This window comes from Pinus tabuliformis, chromosome 6 (assembly GCF_031772625.1).
Source record: "Pinus tabuliformis cultivar Carrire ecotype Pingquan chromosome 6, CPIR1, whole genome shotgun sequence".
In the NCBI taxonomy this organism is placed as follows: domain Eukaryota; kingdom Viridiplantae; phylum Streptophyta; class Pinopsida; order Pinales; family Pinaceae; genus Pinus; species Pinus tabuliformis.
This window is the reverse complement of record NC_142292.1, coordinates 636,686,902-636,705,993: the sequence shown is the minus strand read 5'-3', so window position 1 is coordinate 636,705,993 and position 19,092 is coordinate 636,686,902. Positions and strand designations below refer to the sequence as shown.

At 35.3% G+C, this 19,092-nt stretch overlaps 1 protein-coding gene across 4 annotated transcripts; it reads right to left on the bottom strand.

Annotated features, from left to right (window-relative positions):
* Nucleotides 1-498: 498 nt before the first annotated feature.
* Nucleotides 499-1,559, bottom strand: LOC149260258 (uncharacterized). Of its 4 annotated transcripts, none has more exons than XR_016248193.1 (4): nucleotides 1,438-1,559; nucleotides 1,084-1,266; nucleotides 919-959; nucleotides 499-798 (listed from the first exon to the last, which is right to left on the bottom strand). XR_016248193.1 is itself a non-coding variant. In XM_089379537.1 (4 exons), exons 2-4 carry the CDS (start codon nucleotides 1,255-1,257, stop codon nucleotides 631-633), a joined length of 372 nt encoding a protein of 123 aa, XP_089235663.1. In that variant the 5' UTR covers nucleotides 1,258-1,266; nucleotides 1,438-1,559; the 3' UTR covers nucleotides 499-630. The 4 variants fall into 4 exon arrangements, 2 of the variants coding, with proteins under 2 accessions (XP_089235663.1, XP_089235673.1); XR_016248194.1 differs by having other exon boundaries at nucleotides 499-766; XM_089379537.1 differs by having other exon boundaries at nucleotides 919-948.
* Between the last annotated feature and the right edge of the window lie 17,533 nt (nucleotides 1,560-19,092).

Genomic DNA, 19,092 nt, shown 5'->3' with positions numbered 1-19,092 from the left:
TCTTAACCCCAAAACATTAGTGGGAACTAAGAACTTGAATAAAAATATAGGAATCTTCATAATCTTACATAATACTAACATAATACTACAATTAAACTGAAAACTATAAGTATACATACAAACATCTTTATATACACCCTAGGAAATTACGCATTAGTGAAATATTAGATAGTAAAGGAAGACATAATGTGGGAAATGATTTTAGACCCCTCATATAGCATTTGAGTAGTTTGTATAACTAGAACAATTAGACAGACATTCTAAAAATTATAATCTTAAAGAGTAGAAACAACTTATAGCACTGTCATAGTTCGGGTAACCAGAAACCCGAATAAGAGCAATAGTGAATTGTAAATTCAAAGGGGAGAGATAGTATTCATAACTATGACAGTTCATGTAGTGAAAACAAGAGTAAAAAAGGATCACTGTATCCACAATTCAAAGAGTTGGAATACCGTGTAAACGGTGTCAGCTCGACAATTACGAAAGAAAATATAATGAATCAAGGGCATTCGAGTTACAGTGAGGGGTCGAAACATTCACCTCGCTCTAAAACCTGTCATAGCATATGTGTGTTCTAGTCCTACTTTTTGCACCATAAATAAATACAAAAACTTTAGTGACAAAGCGTCAACTGCGTAACTTTATGGAGGCGCAGAGGGGTAGTTCCCTGGCCGAAGATTGAGTTGTAGAGTGAAGAATATCCAACATAAAGGCACATCGAGACATATATAGAAACTTGGCGAGAAATGTAAGAAGTACCCGCCTGTAGCAGCGTGGAGGTCTCATGAGAAAACGCTATGCCAAATTCCAAAAGTAGCCACAACAGAGGAAAATAAGGAATTGGTATATCGACTACAGTAAAATTGAGGAAAGGAATTAATGGAGATAGGAAAGGCGCTAAGAGCAAGAAATTACTTGCATTAAAGCGATTGCCAAACTCGGTGCCTGCCAAATTACTTGTGGCCAGAAATCACGATTTAGAAATCGAACCAGAATTATCGTTTTAAAGAACAAAAAATGGAATGTTACTCGAAACGAAGTTAAATGCAATTATTAATGGTAAGGAGCAGGGTAACATACCCTTACTAGGTAATAGTTGGCGAAACCCTTCCCTCGCGGCATGCTGCCTCTGAGCAAACGTCTCGTCAAAGGGGGAGCCAAATGCATACCAAGTTCAAGCCGCCACTGAGCGAGTTGAGTAAAGAGATTTTCACCATGGCCAACGCTAAGGAGAAAAATTGGTGTTGGCTCCATACCCCAAATCTGCAAGAAGGTTATCCGTGTTAAGGGTGAAAGGGCGTTAATGCGAGGAGGAATAATAGACACCATAACTCAGAGTAACGTTAGACACAGAGCAACCATAAACCCTTATATGTAATACATTAAATCGTTATGGAAAAAGAAAGGGAGAAGGTTAAAAAGTGTGGAATTTACCTGAGATGACAAGGGTCGTGAGCAGGGGACTGGAGCAATGGACAGAAAGGGCTAGAATCGTCACGAAAAAAGCAGGCAGAGAGCCAGGTATTCCCCCTTGCGACTGCGAGTAGGTAACCGAGAAATGAACCCAAATCGAAAACGAAATGCAATGAGGTAGGGTTAGGATTATTCTAATGCAAGGAGAGTCGTCGATCCACAACTAGAATATCTACACCATTAATCTAATTTGCTGCCCTCGAAAATGAGACTCGTGAGGGAAACCCTGAAGATCATGTGATAGTAGATGAGGTGGAGATCGATGACTGACTAGATGGGAGGTGGTACTGGCCACGGGGGCACGCATTAAACTCCTTAAGATTTAGAATTTACTCCAACTAGTCTGTGCGGGTCCGGGTCGCACCTAGAGAAAAAGTTAATAGGTTAGATAGGCATATTTTTTATTTTTTATTAAACTAGATGGGAGGTGGTACTGGCCACGGTGGCACGGATTAAAGTCCTTAACATTTAGAATTTACTCCAACTAGTCTGTCCGGGTCGCACTTAGAGAAAAGGTTAAAGGTTAATAGGTTAGATAGGGATATTTTTTATTTATTTTTATTTTTTTAATTTAGGATAATCATTGTTTCGTGAGAGGTATCCTAAACAAACGCAGGATCAAATCTAAGTGGCTGCCACTATAAACTGGTGAGAGTTATCCTAAACAAAGAGTGAGTTATCCTAACCAGAGAGTTATCCTAAACAGACCTAGGATCAAATCTAAGTGGCTGCCACTATGGTGAGAGTTATCCTAAACAGAGAGTGAGTTATCCTAAACAGACCCAAGATCAAATCTAAGTCGCTGCCACTATAAACTGGTGAGAGTTATCCTAAACAGGGAGTGAGTTATCCTAAACAGAGAGTTATCCTAAACAGACCCAAGATCAAATCTAAGTGGCTGCCACTATAAACTGGTGAGAGTTATCCTAGACAGAGAGTGAGTTATCCTAAACAAAGAGTTATCCTAAACAAACCCAGGATCAAATCTAAGTGGCTGCCACTATAAACTGGTGAGAGTTATCCTATATAGAGAGTGAGTTATCCTAAACAGACCCAGGATCAAATCTAAGTGGCTGCCACTATAAACTGGTAAGAGTTATTATGAGAGTTATCCTTATCGTGAGAGTTATACTAAACAGACCTAATCAGTAACTGGTGAGAGTAGGATAATCGGTAAACTGGTGAGAGTTATCCTAAATAGACCCAGGATCAAATGTAACTGGTGAGAGTAGGATAATCAGTAAACTGGTGAGAGTTATCCTAAATAGACCCAGAATCAAATGTAACTGGTGAGAGTAAACTGGTGAGAGTTATCCTAAATAGACCTAGGATCAAATGTAACTGGTGAGAGTTATCGTAAACAGATCTGATTCAGTAACTGGTGAGAGTAGGATAATCAGTAAACTGGTGAGAGTTATCCTAAATAGACCCAGGATCAAATGTAACCTTAGGCTGGTGAGAGTAAACTGGTGAGAGTTATCCTAAATAGACCCAGGATCAAATGTAACTGGTGAGGGTTATCCTAAACAGATCTGATTCAGTAACTGGTGAGAGTAGGATAATCAGTAAACTGGTGAGAGTTATCCTAAATAGACGAGTTATCCTAAATAGACCCAGGATCAAATGTAACCTTAGGCTACATGACTGCTAAGCCACACAGAAGGTCATATAAATACTCAATGAGGTTTGAACCCTCATCTCATGGGTTTCACCCAACAAAACTTACTGTTAAACCCCATATCACTATATAGGTTAAATAGGCATATTACCATAGCCTCTTGGATAAATATAGTGACAACCATAAAATTGGAAGGGTACAAAGGGGACGAAGGTGTCCCTTAATCTAAATTAAGATTTAAACCTAGCTTTAATATAAATTTAAAATTTGAGGCGTTATGATGGTAACAAGAATAGATATCTTAATATAAATGTAACATTATATGAGTTATGAACCATGATGGTAACAAGACTAGTGATTTTATGATGGTAACGTGACTAATAAGTCCCAGAAGCATTTCATTTTCACTTTAGGCGAGAGTAGATATGAGAATTACTTTATTATTGTATGAAACAAATTTATTTCACTTAGGTGCTTGTAATGTACATTTCAAATTCTTTACTCTATGAAATGTGATATCTGACATTTACTCAATGTGACCTATTCATAGCTTTTTTAAAACTATGACTCATTACCTCTAAAACTCATAAAATATATCAACTTGGAAAATAAAAATTTTTGAAAAAAAAGAATTTATATTCTTCTCAATATAAGAATTAAGAATTAACAATTAATAGTTGTAATATTCTTGTAATTAAGAATTAGAAGAATATTTTTTTTCTAATATTACTCTAATTAATATTATTAAATTATTCAACAACACTCAGTTTACCAGAGTTTTACAATAGCTTATCTTCAACGATATTACAACCTCATTTTAAACAAAAAAAAACTTTAAGATTTTACCAATAAAAAAAATCTCAATAAAAATAAAAATAATTCTATTTTAAAATAAAAATAGTTTTAAATTAAGATATCAAGGTAAACCTGACTTGGTCAAATTACCAGGGATTTTTGAGCTCTAGGTTTGTGAGAATCCATAGTATTCATGTCGAGTATCACTGATCTAGAAGAAAAAATTAAATTAGTCTAGATTCATCTTAACCTTATATCTACTAAACAACTTTAAGATAAATATAAATTAGTAGTTAAACAACAACAACACCTCTAAACCTACCAATTAAATTATATTGTGAAGTCAACTATTAACATTAAAAATTCAACCCTCCATCCAAAAACTCAAAATCATGCTTCTGAATGTCTTCTTTAATAACAACAATTTAATAAAATCTAACACTGCATCACTTTAACATCCCATCCTTAACTTTCATCGGTACTTTAAAAAATCTTCCTAAAAATAGTTAAAACGAAGTATTTTTAACCATATATTAACCTAATAACGAATCCAAAACTCTAAACATCATTTGCAACAACACTAATCCATTTATAGAAACATCAAACCATGATATATCAACAAAATGCATCAAAAACCACCGGAAAAATTTAATGACTTCCATTGAATCTAACAAAGAATAGTGGACCCAATAACCTAAGCTGCCGCGTCTCTTGAATCACACCCGAGAGATAATTAAAATTTATTTTAAAATATGTAATAATTAAATATTCTCAAAACCTCTTATTACTATTAACTCAGATTTAATATTTTAAGATTTTTTAATTTATTTCAGAATTTAAAAACATATCTAAAAGATATAAAAATTTTAAATAACCAAATCATAAACTATTTAAACTGGGAAATTTATCCTAAATTCATCTTAATTTTTCAAAATAATACAATTTTAAAGTGTTTAAGAGTTTTCGTGTTTTTGGTCAACCTCAAATTAAAATAATAAAATTATAATATAAAATTCAAAAAAAAAAAATTATTTTTTAAATTATTAATTTTTAATGCTTGGAATTTAAACTTCTAAATTAATATAAATTTAATTATTATCTGAAATTTATTATATTCAGTGTAACGAATAGAAAAAATGGATTTCTTTTTCTAGAGAAAATCTAAAAATATAATTTCAAGCAAAATTGTGATTTCTTATATTTTAAAATACACTTTTGAATACATAAATTGGTTATGCAGCATAAAAAGTACATAAAGTACTTTTATATATATTATTAACTATCATTATTGTTAAAATATGATATATATATATATATATATATATATGTTTAATGGACTTGGCACATATTTTGTATAATAAATTTATTACTATGTAAATTTTGATGGTCAAATTTAACTACCTACATTAATATTAATTATGTTTTATTAATTTTAACTCATTTTAAGAATATTATTAAACTATGAATTTTTAATTTAAAATATTATATATAAATATCACACAAGTATATAACTTACTAAACCATTCATTTTTAGTCCTTGGATTTTGTCATAAGTAATAAATTTTTATGTGCTTATTAACTAAATTAAATATGGTTACATAATTATTATTTTACACCATTACATCTGTTCATACCTATTTTCTTTTAGATTTAAGATTAAAAAATTATAAAATAAAATTAAAATAAAATATTTATAAAATATGTTAGACACACCAATTTTCTTACATTATATTACACATCTCTCCCATACTAGATTTTAAAGTGCATTTGTTACAAAAAAAATCAGTTTCTATTTATCTTATTCCTTGGTAATTATTTATTTGAATATTAATATTACCAAATTAACTAATCAAAGAAGATCTTAAATATAACTAAACATTAATAAAAGTTCACTAAAAATATTAATAATAACTATTATAATTTACATGTATTGTTATTAAACTTTATCATTGATAATATGAATAATATTAAAATATAATTATAAGAAATTAATAGGAATTTTTTAGTCTTCTTTACCTAGAATAGGAGTCGTCTAACAAGGTAGAGGAATTGTCGGAAGGTCAAAGGTGGCCGGGCGAAAAAAAATCAAAAAAACTTATAAAAGCAGTGTTTGAATCGTGTTTTTGATGGTGGAAATGGATTAACCACCATCAAAAACGTCTAAGACACCAAAAATTATGAAGTTTAACAACTATAACTTAGATTTACAAAAATCCTTACCGGATTTTCTCTTAATATAACCGGAATTTCCATAACTTTCCAAGCAACTCCCACACCTCTTTACACTATGTGCCTAGAATAAAGTAGAAATTCATTCAAATTTAAAATTTGAGTTGTGAATTCTCCATTATTCAAACACTCTAACTTCTTTAGAGTGTTTAATTATATGTTATCAAATCCACATTTTAAACAACACAAATTTATATGTGACAAAAAAACTCTTCATATTTCAATCAAAAATTTCAAAACACTTAAAAACTAAACAATTCCTAAACCTATAAACCAAAAAATTCAACTACAAAAATCAACTATTAACCTTAAAAATTTAACACTACATTTCAAAACTCAAAATCATACTTATCCATATCTTCTTGACAATCTAGAACATCCCAAAAAATTCTAAAACTCCATAACCTTAACATCAAGACCGTATCCTTCCACGTCGGTAATTAAAATTTGCTACCTCACACTTAGTTATTTTTTACCATATGCTCGTTAAATAATAAAAAAATATTACTTAAAAAAATCTATAAAAATAAATAAACATGACACATCAGCAAAAAAACGTCAAACACCAACCCCACGATTTAATTACCGCGAAGAGCAACCCCACAATACCACCATTCCATCTAAAGCACGGTGGTGGGCACAATAATCCACGTTCCCACTTCTCTCGAATAACACACAATCAAGGATAATTAAATGTATAATGGATTGAATATTTTCAAAAACTCTTAGGAACTATGTCATTATCATTATCTAAAAGTTAATATTTTAATAATTTGATAATTTGTAATTAAAATCAGGGAAAAAATGTTAAAAACTATACATTAAAAATATCAATTTTTAAATAACCAAATTTTAAAACATTTAAACGAGCTCATTAAACATTATTGTAAAAGAATCCTTATTAACTAAGATTATTTATTTATAATTATTTGCTTGAATTTCAATATTTACTATTAAAAAGATTTTTAATATAACTAGATATTTACTAAAAATAATTATTGGCTTAGTTTAATTTATAAATTAAATGGCTTTTTTTCTAATGATTTTTATGGTTAATTTTAATAAAAATTTCATAGAGATTTTTAAAAACTTGAATTTAAATTTCTTAATATACATAATTCTAGTATTCTAGGAGTTTTCAAAGGTTTTTAATCAATTTATGCATTCAAAAACTTATTTTAAAAAACAAAAAATCTTGTCTTAACTAACTGGTCAAATCTAGCAGTTGTCAGAATATAGCCGTTGGAGATCTTCTCTATCTATTTAACTTGCTTTGCCTGATCTATTCATTCAACATGGCGTCGACAAATGAAATATCATATGATTTACGCCGAAGAATCTCCCATAAAGAGAAAAACCCTTGAAATTGTATTGTCATATTTTAGTGAATGTAAGTGAAAAAGGTTATTTCGTCCATAAACTAAACTATGTCATAACTATTTATAACTTACACGCATTGTTATTAATTTGCATTATTAATAACATAAATAATTTACTGATAGTAGTCTTTGGGATTAATTAAGTCACTAGGATTTGGTCGACATTTCGAACTAGTTGATGTTGAACCACATCCACTGGTTCGGAACGTCGACCAAATCCTAGTGATGTGATTAATCCGAAAGATTGATATCAACATTATGAACCATAATAATATCTAACATAAATAATATATTTAAAATTTTAAAATGACAAAAATCATCACTAGTTTATTTGTTATATGTTTTGAAAAATGTTCTTCTATATTTTTTAACAGAAAATGGTAGAAATGGTTAATCATCACAATCCAAGTAAGTAATTTATTGATGTGATTAATTCATAAATATAGTCCAAACTAATTGTAAACAACAAAGACTAAAATTCTAAAAAAAATTAACAAAAAAAAGTTTCCCAAGATGGTCACCTCTGAGTCCGACATTTCAGCTCTGCTGTAAATTTGTGGTGGATTCAATTTTTAACATTGAAAATTTTACCTCAGATCAGTGTTTTACATGTTTTTCCTCTATAACAGCCCTTCACCAAAATCTAACCCTCCATAAATTGAACATCCAGACCTTAACCTTCCACATCGGTACTTCAAATCCTCTTCCTCAAAACCCTCCGTCTCTTACGGATCTTTGACCCGAAAATGCTTCAACCAGCCCTAATTTGGTCGCTCACTTTTTTTTATATGTAGCAATCTCCGGCCATACCTTCCTTTTTTTCAAGTCTTGCTTATGTACCATTTAGTTTTGCAGGAAACGGAGATAGGCTTACAGAATCTGGTAGAGCCTAGATCTTCAACTTTCTCTGTAGATACCTTGTTATCTGTTTATCTAGGTGAATCGGTTCTGGTTGGCAGGGTTTATGCACTCTACGTTCGTCGTATTTACTCCACAGCGAATTGAACATTGCTTGTGGAGAAATGTTGCATAACAATTCGAACATTGCTGGTGCAGATATGTCGTGTACTGATAATAATGAGGCATCTTTTATTCAGCACAAAAACATTGAAGAACAAATGGTTGATAATGGTGCCGCGAAGTCTGTTAGTGCACAAACCCCACAACAAGCCCGAAAGACAGAGGCTGCTCTTAGGGTTAAAGATCATAGAGCGAAAACGAGGGAACCAGTATTAAAGAAATACAGAGGTGTGTACAGAAGTCATGGGAAGTGGATTGCTCAAGTTTGCGATAAAAGGAATATTGACGGAAGTGAAAACCGCGTCCATCTTGGAACGTTTCCCACAGCAGAAATGGCTGCAATTGCGTTTGACACCTCACTCTTGCTCATGATGAAGGAGTCGTCTACTATTCGCATGAACTTTCCGCAGTACGCTTTTGTCATGCAAGGGGTACTGCAGGGCTGCTCCCCTTCAAAAACTCCCGAAAACATTAAGCATGTAGCGTGGAAGGCCGCAGAAGCTTTAGACCGTCTCATTGTTCCGGAGATTAGAGCTGCTGATGGCTTGGACCCTGTCACTAGTCCAGACAAAAAGGATCAGGGGTCAGAAGATCCCATTATCGTCGCTAGTCATGAGCAGAAGGATCAGAGATTAGAAGTTGCAGCGCCAATGTCAGCTGCCGCCGCTAGTAACATAGGTATGTATCAATCAAATTATTTTACTCCGAACTAAATTCAAAATAACAAAGTTCTTTTCAATTAAATTATAAGCCAGAATCATTCCATATCGTTCTAATTGAAAGGATAAACAGTGATACAACTTATTGAGATTTAGTCAGAGATTAGAAGTTGCAGCGCCAATGTCAGCTGCCGCCGCTAGTAACATAGGTATGTATCAATCAAATTATTTTACTCCGAACTAAATTCAAAATAACAAAGTGCTTTTCAATTAAATTATAAGCCAGAATCATTCCATATCGTTCTAATTGAAAGGATAAACAGTGATACAACTTATTGAGATTTAGTCTTTACAAGCAAATAGTTAAAAATCAATATAGTTTTCTTATCTTTGAATTTCAAAAAGTTAATTGCAATTGTTAATTGCCGTGACATGGTTTGGCTGCCAAAAAAATTGGTGGACTGTCGAGGTTCGGATTATTGGATTATTATGTTTGGCATGTACATTATGGATTAGTTAGGATTTATTTTCGTCTTCTTGATCAAGCTTTTTCAGCTTCAAAAGTTTTTTTTTAATGTATTTGGATAGAGTTACCTAGATGTGTTTGGACAAAGTTACCGTGGGTTGGCCTCGCACGATTGTGAGTTTTCTTTATGCAGTCCCATTTGTTCACTGGTACAAGGACTAGGCCCTCAATGCTTAGTTCCTCCACACATTGGTTTAATAGCTGAAGCAGTGCTGTGCTGGTTAAAAAAAATTATGCCCAGTCTCTCTGTCTCTCCCACACTTAACTGTATGAGGATACGGCTTTTCTCAAATCTTGAGGTATAGTACATGTGGCTCAGAAGAGTAGTTGTTTTGACATATGATTATTTCATATAATAGAGCACATGTGGCTCACAAGGGTTGTTGCTTTTACATGTGATTATTTCCCTCTACTCTTTTTGGGAGTGTCACGTTAGGCCTCGAGTTTCTACCATTTTAGGTATCTAGTTGCACTTTTTTTTTGTTGGTTGCTGGTTATAACGTTTTAATGGTTTATGTCCAATATAACTGTAACTTTTTCGTAAGGCTGTTTTTCCTTGATGTGAACTCTCTCTCTCTTTGGCCTCTGGTGGAGCTATCTCTCATGTTTTTTTAGATGCTTTTTCCTCACTGGCTCCCTTGTGTTGTTGGCTTTCCCTATTTCTTCCAAGTGTTCCCCTCCCGTTTTCCCCTCCCCTTTTTGGTTGATCATTGCAGCCTTTCTCCCCATGCTTAGGATTAGAACTTGTTGTAGCTGAACATTGATGGCATAGGAAATGTTAGTAGCATTAGAGCATTCAGGAGATTCCAATATTCAATGTGAATATAGTAATTTTAAAACCCCGGGAGTCGTCCATACACTTGAGGAGGAAATAGCTTATGATAGAAGACACGATCCTAACATTTGTTGCCCATTAGGTACAACATAAATGAAACACCAAGACCAATATCTCCACACTATTGATTTTGGTTTTGATTGGCATTTACAGTCACTGCTTGGAAAAATGATAAGAATGGCCACATTAATGAACTCTTCCTCTATATAAAGGAATTGCAGCTACTATTTCAACTACCATTTCAGAACATTGTTGATAGACAAGAGAGCTAATCACAAGTATAGGAATATTTAGCACATGGACATATCCACCTCTTCTGGACTGCGATTTTTTTGAGTCGTCTACTATTATTATTGTGATCAACATATTATATTTATATTTGTGTTTCGAGGACAAAACGATATTCATTTCCCTGTAATTTAGTTTTCGCTGTATATTGATAGAAAACCTCTTCAAATTGAAACATAACTGGTAATTTAAATTTAATTTTGATCTTTGTAGGTATAGTACCATTGCTAGTAAAGCAACGCTTAAACGCGGCTAACCGTGCTGCAGGTAGCATTAGAACCATGGATACTAATGCACATCAATTCCCAGCCGCAACACAAGCTGAACCAGAAGAGACTATCAATAATATTATTCAGCAGATCCAGCATGGCAAACCAAACAGTAAAACGCAAGAAGCACCAGATAGTAATATTTCCAGTTTCCTGTTGACGCCTGAACCTCTCCAGAAGTGCAGTACTCCCGTTGACACTACAGAATATCATATGAATCAGCAGATTCATTATGGGCAATCCAGCAGTAATAGTCTTTCCAGTTTCTCGTTCAATCATGAGGCTCTCCATGAGTGCAGTATTGCAGCCGACGGTACACGAAATAATATGAAACATCAGATTGAACAGCATGGCCAACCAAGCTGTGATACATCGGGTGCAGCATATCGCAATATTTCATGTTTCTCCTTGATGCCTGAATCTCTCCATGACCGCAGTAAGCCAACCGGGACTACAGAAACTGCTGCACTTCCAACTTCAATCCTAAATGTTATGGGCGTAGAGATGGAGAGTTCGGGTGGGGTGGTAGAGGATTATTACAGGGACTATGGCGAGTTGATGCAATATCCACTGAGGCACTCGCCACAGTGTGTCCTTCTCAGACCAGTGCCCGGGGTCAACATCCACCCAGACTATATCTGGAAACGTGGAAAAAGGGAACCCCCTGTGCAAAAGTAAGTAGTATCTTGCAATGTGCATGCAAATGGGAGCCCTCCCGGACTTCCTCGCATACATGTAGCTGGTGATCGCTGATTTCATTTGGGTATTATTTCTTTTGAAGTTGACCGTAAAACTAATGCTTGGATTATTCGATTATTTTCTTTCTGTGGGAAAAAATGGCAGATAGGCAAAGGGAAGTCCCTCTGCAAAAATAAATACTATCTTGCAATGTGCGTTCAAATGGGAGAAGTCGTTAGCTTCCTTCCCATGTATGTAGCTGGTTATTACTGATTTCATTTCCCTAGTCTACCGTTAAACTCATGGTTGGATTATTCTAATGGTTGGATAATTGGATTATTTTCTTTCTGCTGGAATATGAAATTATGAGCCTACTAAAATAATATTACTGATTTTGTTTGTTTATTATTTTTCTAATGGTAGGTTTTAAAGCTAATAATTAGATTTGGGATAAAAGTTGGGATACCTGATTTTAATTATTGTTATTATATTTTTTTCAATTCTGATTTATATGATTTTATGTTATTTTGTTGTGTTATTATTTGTAAATTTTTGAACTCGTTGTATGATATAATTTGGTCAATAAAGCTAAATTTTCGTTGTAATTTGGATTTTTTTCCTAGAAATTTAATTCGGATTTTTTTGTTTTCAAGAAATTTAATTTTAGTAGTGTTTGAATTATTTTTTGGATGGTAGAAATGGATTGATCACTCATCTACATGCATATCTCAAAAGATTGTGAAAGTGAGAGAATAGTAGAGATGTTCTTGAAAACAATACAGCCATCTTGTTATGAGGGATAAATGAACATTTTATAAACAATGAAGACCTTCTCCTTATCTGTTTTTAATTACAAAATATATGAGATAAAAATCAATTACATTATTAGATAAAAAAAACTATAGGCATGTTTCCAACTTTACTAGTTTTTTGATGTTTCATTCATTTTGAGTTTTAGATTTTGCCAAGAAAGTAGTGTTCTTTTTCCTTGTTCTCGAATGAGTTAGATGTTTTTGATTGGCGAGTCTTTCTTGGTTGCCCTATTCCTCCCTATTTAGAGTGGGAAGCGTCCTCGCTTCCACCACCAAAGGAGGGAAACTATGCTTCAATGTTTCTATTGTGAGCCATTAGGTATGCATTGTTGTGCGTCCCTTCCCACCAACAAGATATGATAAGTCACGAGGGACGTTGCCACCTCTGAGCAGTGCCATTCTGATCACTGAGAGTTGCCGCATGAAACTGTAGAACTTGTTGCAGGTTGGCCCATGAGAAGCGGTGACTAGTGAGTTGTTGCTGCATAGAAAGTAGCTTGAATTTGAGAAGAACAAAAACGTTGCTTGTCTACCACAAAATCTTCCACAACACGGCCTTTCAAATATTTGACAACAACTCTCTTCATCAACTACCATTCTTTAGTTGTTTTCCTTCTCCTGAATTTGGTATGCATACTCTGCCCAAAATTTGTTGACAATGGCTTTACCCCAACTTGTATGACACTCTTGCTATTAGAATTTGAACTTGAACTGTCATCCATTGCTACCATCGACGGCTTTTTTGAACCCCATTATTGCCACCACTGGAGGTTGCATATCCCTTTACAACTTCCATATATTTGTGTCTAGTCCCACCATTGAGAACAACATGTTTATTTGATGAATCATGTCCAATAGATGGTTTTCGAGCAAGGCAAAAGGATGAGGAATTTGATAAGGAAGAACCTAGAATAAGATTGATTTGGTGTTCAGTAGAGCGTTGAAGAATTAAAAACATGTGTTTGGTGAAGGTATTTGCAAATTCTAGCTGTCGTGGAGCCATGGCAGGGGCTATTGTGTTGGTGTTATTTTTGGCTTGACACGTTAAAGCCAACACAAATAAATGTATTGGTTTATGTTGACTTTCTTAAGGGGATATATTTTAGTAATACGTTGGGTTGATGTTAGGGTCAAGGATGTGAGCACATAGGTGTGTCCCTCATGTTTCAAGTGGTATTTATGATCTTTAGCATGGTAAACAGCATGTCGAGCTTGCTGGTATGGAATGCTTAATAACAAATCTACACAATCAAGAGGAGAAACATCACATACCACAGTATCTCGAAAAGGAACAATAGCAAAGGTGACGACACATTGTTTGGAGACAATAAGACGAGGGCCTTCCTTTTGAACTCAACCTAGCTGATATGGGTTGGGGTGTGGAGTGGTGGGAAGGCTAGGGTGGTGAACCAAGTCCTATGCCACAAGATTCTTTTGACTCCCATTGTCAAGGATAAGAGTCACCAACTCATGTTTGATTTGAGAATTATGGGTAAATAGAGGTACAACAGAGGTGCGAGCTTCATTAGTAGTCATGAGGATGAGAGAGGGGTCTACTTTGGTGGTATTGTCAAGAGAAACAACTGTAAGGGATGTAGAGGAATTTGGTTGCTCTACATCTCGAAAAAGATTCTTTTTGCGGTGCATATTTTGACATACATGATAGTCTCCTCAATCACGTGAGTTGGTCTTATGAATTGTACACTAGGGAGATGAGGCAGGTACCACATTAGATAGCCTAGAATGAGATGGGCCATTTTTGGTTTGAGGATATCAAGTTTGAGGAGCCATTTTATGTTCTACAGCAAAGGCCCGAAAAAATGCCTTGTCGAAGGATGTACTATCAAACAACTCAACTTATAGATGAAAAGCCATTAATAGACAAGAATTAAATTTAATAATTAATACCTTTTCTGTTTCAGAGATATGGAGTTGAATGCGCAATTTGCGGAAGACATAAATGTATGTTTGCAATGATTAATTGGGTAGTTGTTGGAGTTACAACCATTTGGCAAGGAGATTTTGGAGATATCGCGGGGGGTAAAAAAATTGCTCTTAAAGCTTGGCAAAAGTCATCCCAAGATGTGATATGTGTGGCTATGGTCTTGGCTTGGTCTTTGAGCTCAAAAGATAAGGATATATTCTCGAGTTGAGTATCCCACCATGTTTGTGTCATGCCCTCCAACAATAGATTGGTGATTTGAAGCTTCATGTTCTCTTCCATCATGGGACATGCTTTGAAATAGGTAGAGAAACTGTGATGCCAAGAATCAGTGGCCTCTCCATTCATTTGGCTCGAGAATTTGGGCAATTGAAAGCGTGTATCCAACTACATTTATCGAGGAGGGTGTCTATGTTATTGCAACATAATGAGCTCTTGAATAGCCATGACTAAATCATGGACTAGTGAGTCCTCGGTTGAGGGTTTTTGATGGGGCAACATGATTTTCATACAGGAAAGGAATTGAAAGCTATGACTCCAAGAAAAAAGATGTGATGGGAATCTGAAGCAAGGAGGGTGCAGTAAGAAGGTTGTTGAATTGTTAAGCCACAAATCACAAAAAAAAAATGAACAAGTGGATGGATTCCAATATCTTATGCTTTGATGCCAATTGATGTACATGTAGATCTAAAAAGATTCTGAAAATGACAGAATAGCATAGATGTTCTGGATAACAATATAACATCTTATTATGAGGGAGAGATGAAAATTTTATAAACAATGGAAACATTCTCCTTATGCATTTTTAATTACAAAATATATGAGATAGAAATAAATTACATTATTATATAAAACAACTATAGAGATGTTTCCATCTTTACTAGTTTTTTTTATGTTTCCTTCATATTCTACTATTTAATTTTTAATAATTATAATTACTCTCCTTTTTTTTTGCTGAAGCAAGAATCATTCCTTCTATTTCATTAATCTATAAAATATTTTACACAATGTACAGACATCCAACCATCACCGTGGACCCAGGAATATTAAAAATCTAATCACCTAAAACATGTCCCCCAACCCTACGCAGGTCACCTCCGAACCCTTTTAATGCAAACCATGATTGTGCTAAGTGGTTAGAAAAACGTGGGAAAAACTACGGAAACTCTCGCGCACCAGCTCCCAATACTAGTATCTTCAATCAAAGCCATCCATTCTCCTCATTCAATCCAATGGCAAAGGAAGAAATCACCCAGCGAGGACTATCAGTGATTAACGACCCAGTCCCACAAAACTGCATGATCATTCCTGTCTGTATATCTGCTTAGCGAAATCCAATGGTTGAGAGGAATATCGCATGGTTCAAGGTCTCCAAACATTAGTGCGCAACGGGGGCAGTATTCTTTTCCACCCCCCAACACGTGTAGGGAGCTGAATGGAATCGCTTCCATTTTGCTAAAACCATTTCCCACATTAGAGTCATGTGATCACCTAAAAACCTCCATGAAAGCGGATTTATCTCCCGAAAATGGAATTTAGGGTTATTATGGCCGCCGGAAAAGGCAGAGTTCTCGTGCTGCACATTCTTTCTTCTATGCCTGAACCAAAAACCATGGAATGTTGTGAACCTTCCCACTATTCGACCATCTGAAAAACTGAGGGCTCCGGTCATCAAACACCGGGGTTTTCTGAGGCTGACAATGGCCTGGCCCCCATCGAAAAATAGTCTGGTAGACATTGGTGAAACATTATGAGATTGTTATTTCGAACTTTCCTCCTCGGCCCTATTTCGAAATACCTTTTTGTCCTCTTCCGCTTGCTCGAAACAAAGAGCTTTTAGTCTGCTTTGAGGCAGCTCCTACCACTTCATCAAAACCCTGCATTCTATATAGTTCACACCTTGGTTGGCCAGAATGCCCACCAGTTTATTAGCCCAATAGGGAACATGGTTGAAACTTACTGTGCGAAGACCTAGGAGGTGATCTTCAATTCTTTGGAAAACCTGGATAAGCCTCCAGTGTTTTGAGACATTCTCCAGCACTGTTCCACAACTAATTCTCTTCACTGAGTTAATGATTAACTCAAAGTCCGCTTCAATAATTACATTTGAGTAGTTGTCCTACTTCAGAAAGTCTAAGCATTGCTCTAGAGCCATTAATTTAGCCATGTTGTTTGTGGCTCTACCTAAATGGCAGTGGAAGATGCTGATAATGCAACTTTCTTCGTCCCTTAACACCCGTCCAAAACCAGCAGTTCCCAGGTTGCTTTTTGAAGCCCCATCAATGTTATATTTCAAATAACCTTTCGGGGGAGGATGCTAGAAATCCTTCTCCATTTCCCTTGTGATAGCTTTCCTGTTCAGGCCTTGAGGAATGAGCCCCTACATACCCAACTGCCTGAGAATCCTCAATTCAGAATCTGAGGGAGGATTCTTAGGGTGATTACGTACTGTGGTGCCAACCATCTCCTTAAGTTGTTTCAAGATTAGCTTGAACATGCGATGAGGGGGATTTTTCTCATCCTTGAATATTCTCTTGTTCCTTTCTTTTGAAACATTCCATATAATGTAGCTTGGTGTTAGGACCCAAGCCGAGCTAAGGAATTCATAATCTGAAAAGTTTCTTCTCCAACTATTTAGGGTATTAATGATGCTCTTTTTGTCCCTATCGGTTTGTTGAAAAATGGTAGCGAATGTATCCCATAACCAGGAGGCGAAACTCTAGCTATTGAGTATATGCTCCATTGTCTCCTCTTGAGCTTCACAGAGTTGGCATCTAGAGAGCCTCATGACACCCCTCTTCCTAATATTGTCCCAAGTCAAGATTTTCTTGTGATGTACCTACCACATGAAGAGTTTAATCTTCATCCACCCTTGGTGCCTCCATAGGTTCTGACAGATCTTATCTAGAACAAGGGAATGCTACTAAAGGAGAATACCTTTATCTTCTTTAAGATTAAAGGTGCCCTCTTTATTGGTGCCCCATCTTAGTTGGTCTTTCCCACTTGTTACTAAGATCATCCTTTGTTTCAACATTCTCATAAGTGCTTTTGCTTTTGTTTTCAAGGGGCTATCGTCTCTGCAATCAATGTTTTTCCAAATTCTCCACTTTCCTGAATTATGAGTATGGTCCTAGAAATATTTTACCTTATTTAATCCTTGGGTATCTATTTCGTTCTTGAGGTTCAAAAAGTCCTCTTTTAACAATGTTGGTTCTTGTTGCCATTTATCCTCCCAGAATAGTATTAGATCTCCTTCTCTGATTTCCCAAAAACTATTTTTTTGTACTAGGCTTCTATTTTCCCAGGCTTTATTCCAGATGAATGAGCCCTTTATATTTCCAGACATTCTTATGAGACCACTAGTTCGCCAGGAGCTGGCATAGTTTTCCTTCCAAATACTTACCCATTAAGCCATTGGATCTTGTACCCAGTGCCACCATAGTTTGGCCCCTAAAACATTGCTAAGAATATCCTGGTCATCCATTGCTAGGCCCCCATGGCTATTGGGCCTACATATTTTTTCCCATGATACTAAAGCCCATTTCTTTCTTGTTTCCTCCTTACCGCAAAGAAAGTCTCTTTGGATGTTTTTGAATTGTTGTAAGACTCCTTTTGGAGCTGGGAGAGATGATAACATGAAAACAAGGATTGATTGTAGTACAACCTTTGTAAGTACCAACCTACCAGCCAGATTTAATGATCTGATGATCCACTTTCTGACTTTATCCTGCATCTTATTGATCAATGGTTCCCAAATGCTCTTGTGCATCGGTTTAGCAGTTAGAGGAACTCCCAAATATTTTGAGGGGAGGGAATCCCTTTGAAAGCCTAGAATTTTGGAGATATTTCTCTGAATAGCAATATTGGTGTTAAAGAAAAAGATTTTTTATTTGGAGAGATTGACTTCCATACCTGTAGCCATTGTAGAGTCATTTAGGATTTGTTTGTAGGCTATAGCTTCTTTGACTGTGGGGATTCCCTGTAGCATGGTGTCATCTATAAATTGTTGATGAGTTAGAGCCTGACCATTCTCAGTTAATTGAAGGCCCTTAATCTTGCTCGTTACTTTAGCATGCTTGATAGACCAACCAAGTCCTTCCATCATAACGATGAAGAGAAAGGGAGAGAGCAGGTCTCCCTATCTGAGACCTCTGAAGGAATAAAAATTTCAGAGGGAGATCCATTCACCCTATATGAGTCTGTTGGCCACAAACTTGGATATTATCTTATATACCACATTGCATAAAGCTATGGGTCTATACTTATGAGGAGTTTGAGCGATGTCCTGTTTAGGGATCGAGGAGATGAAGGAGGTATTGAGCACTTTCAGAATATTTTTGCTCAACATAGAATCCTCCACTACATTCAATATATATTGTTTAACAATATTCTAACAAGCTTTTAAAAATTCCACATTGAAACCATCCGGGCCAGGTGCTTTGCTATTCTGCATATCTTTGAGGACCTCACAGACCTCCTCTTCAGTTACTACCCTATTAAGGTTGAAATTCTCCTCTCTAGACACTAGCTTAGGTATGTGTCTAGTGATGTCTTTGGTGAACTGCT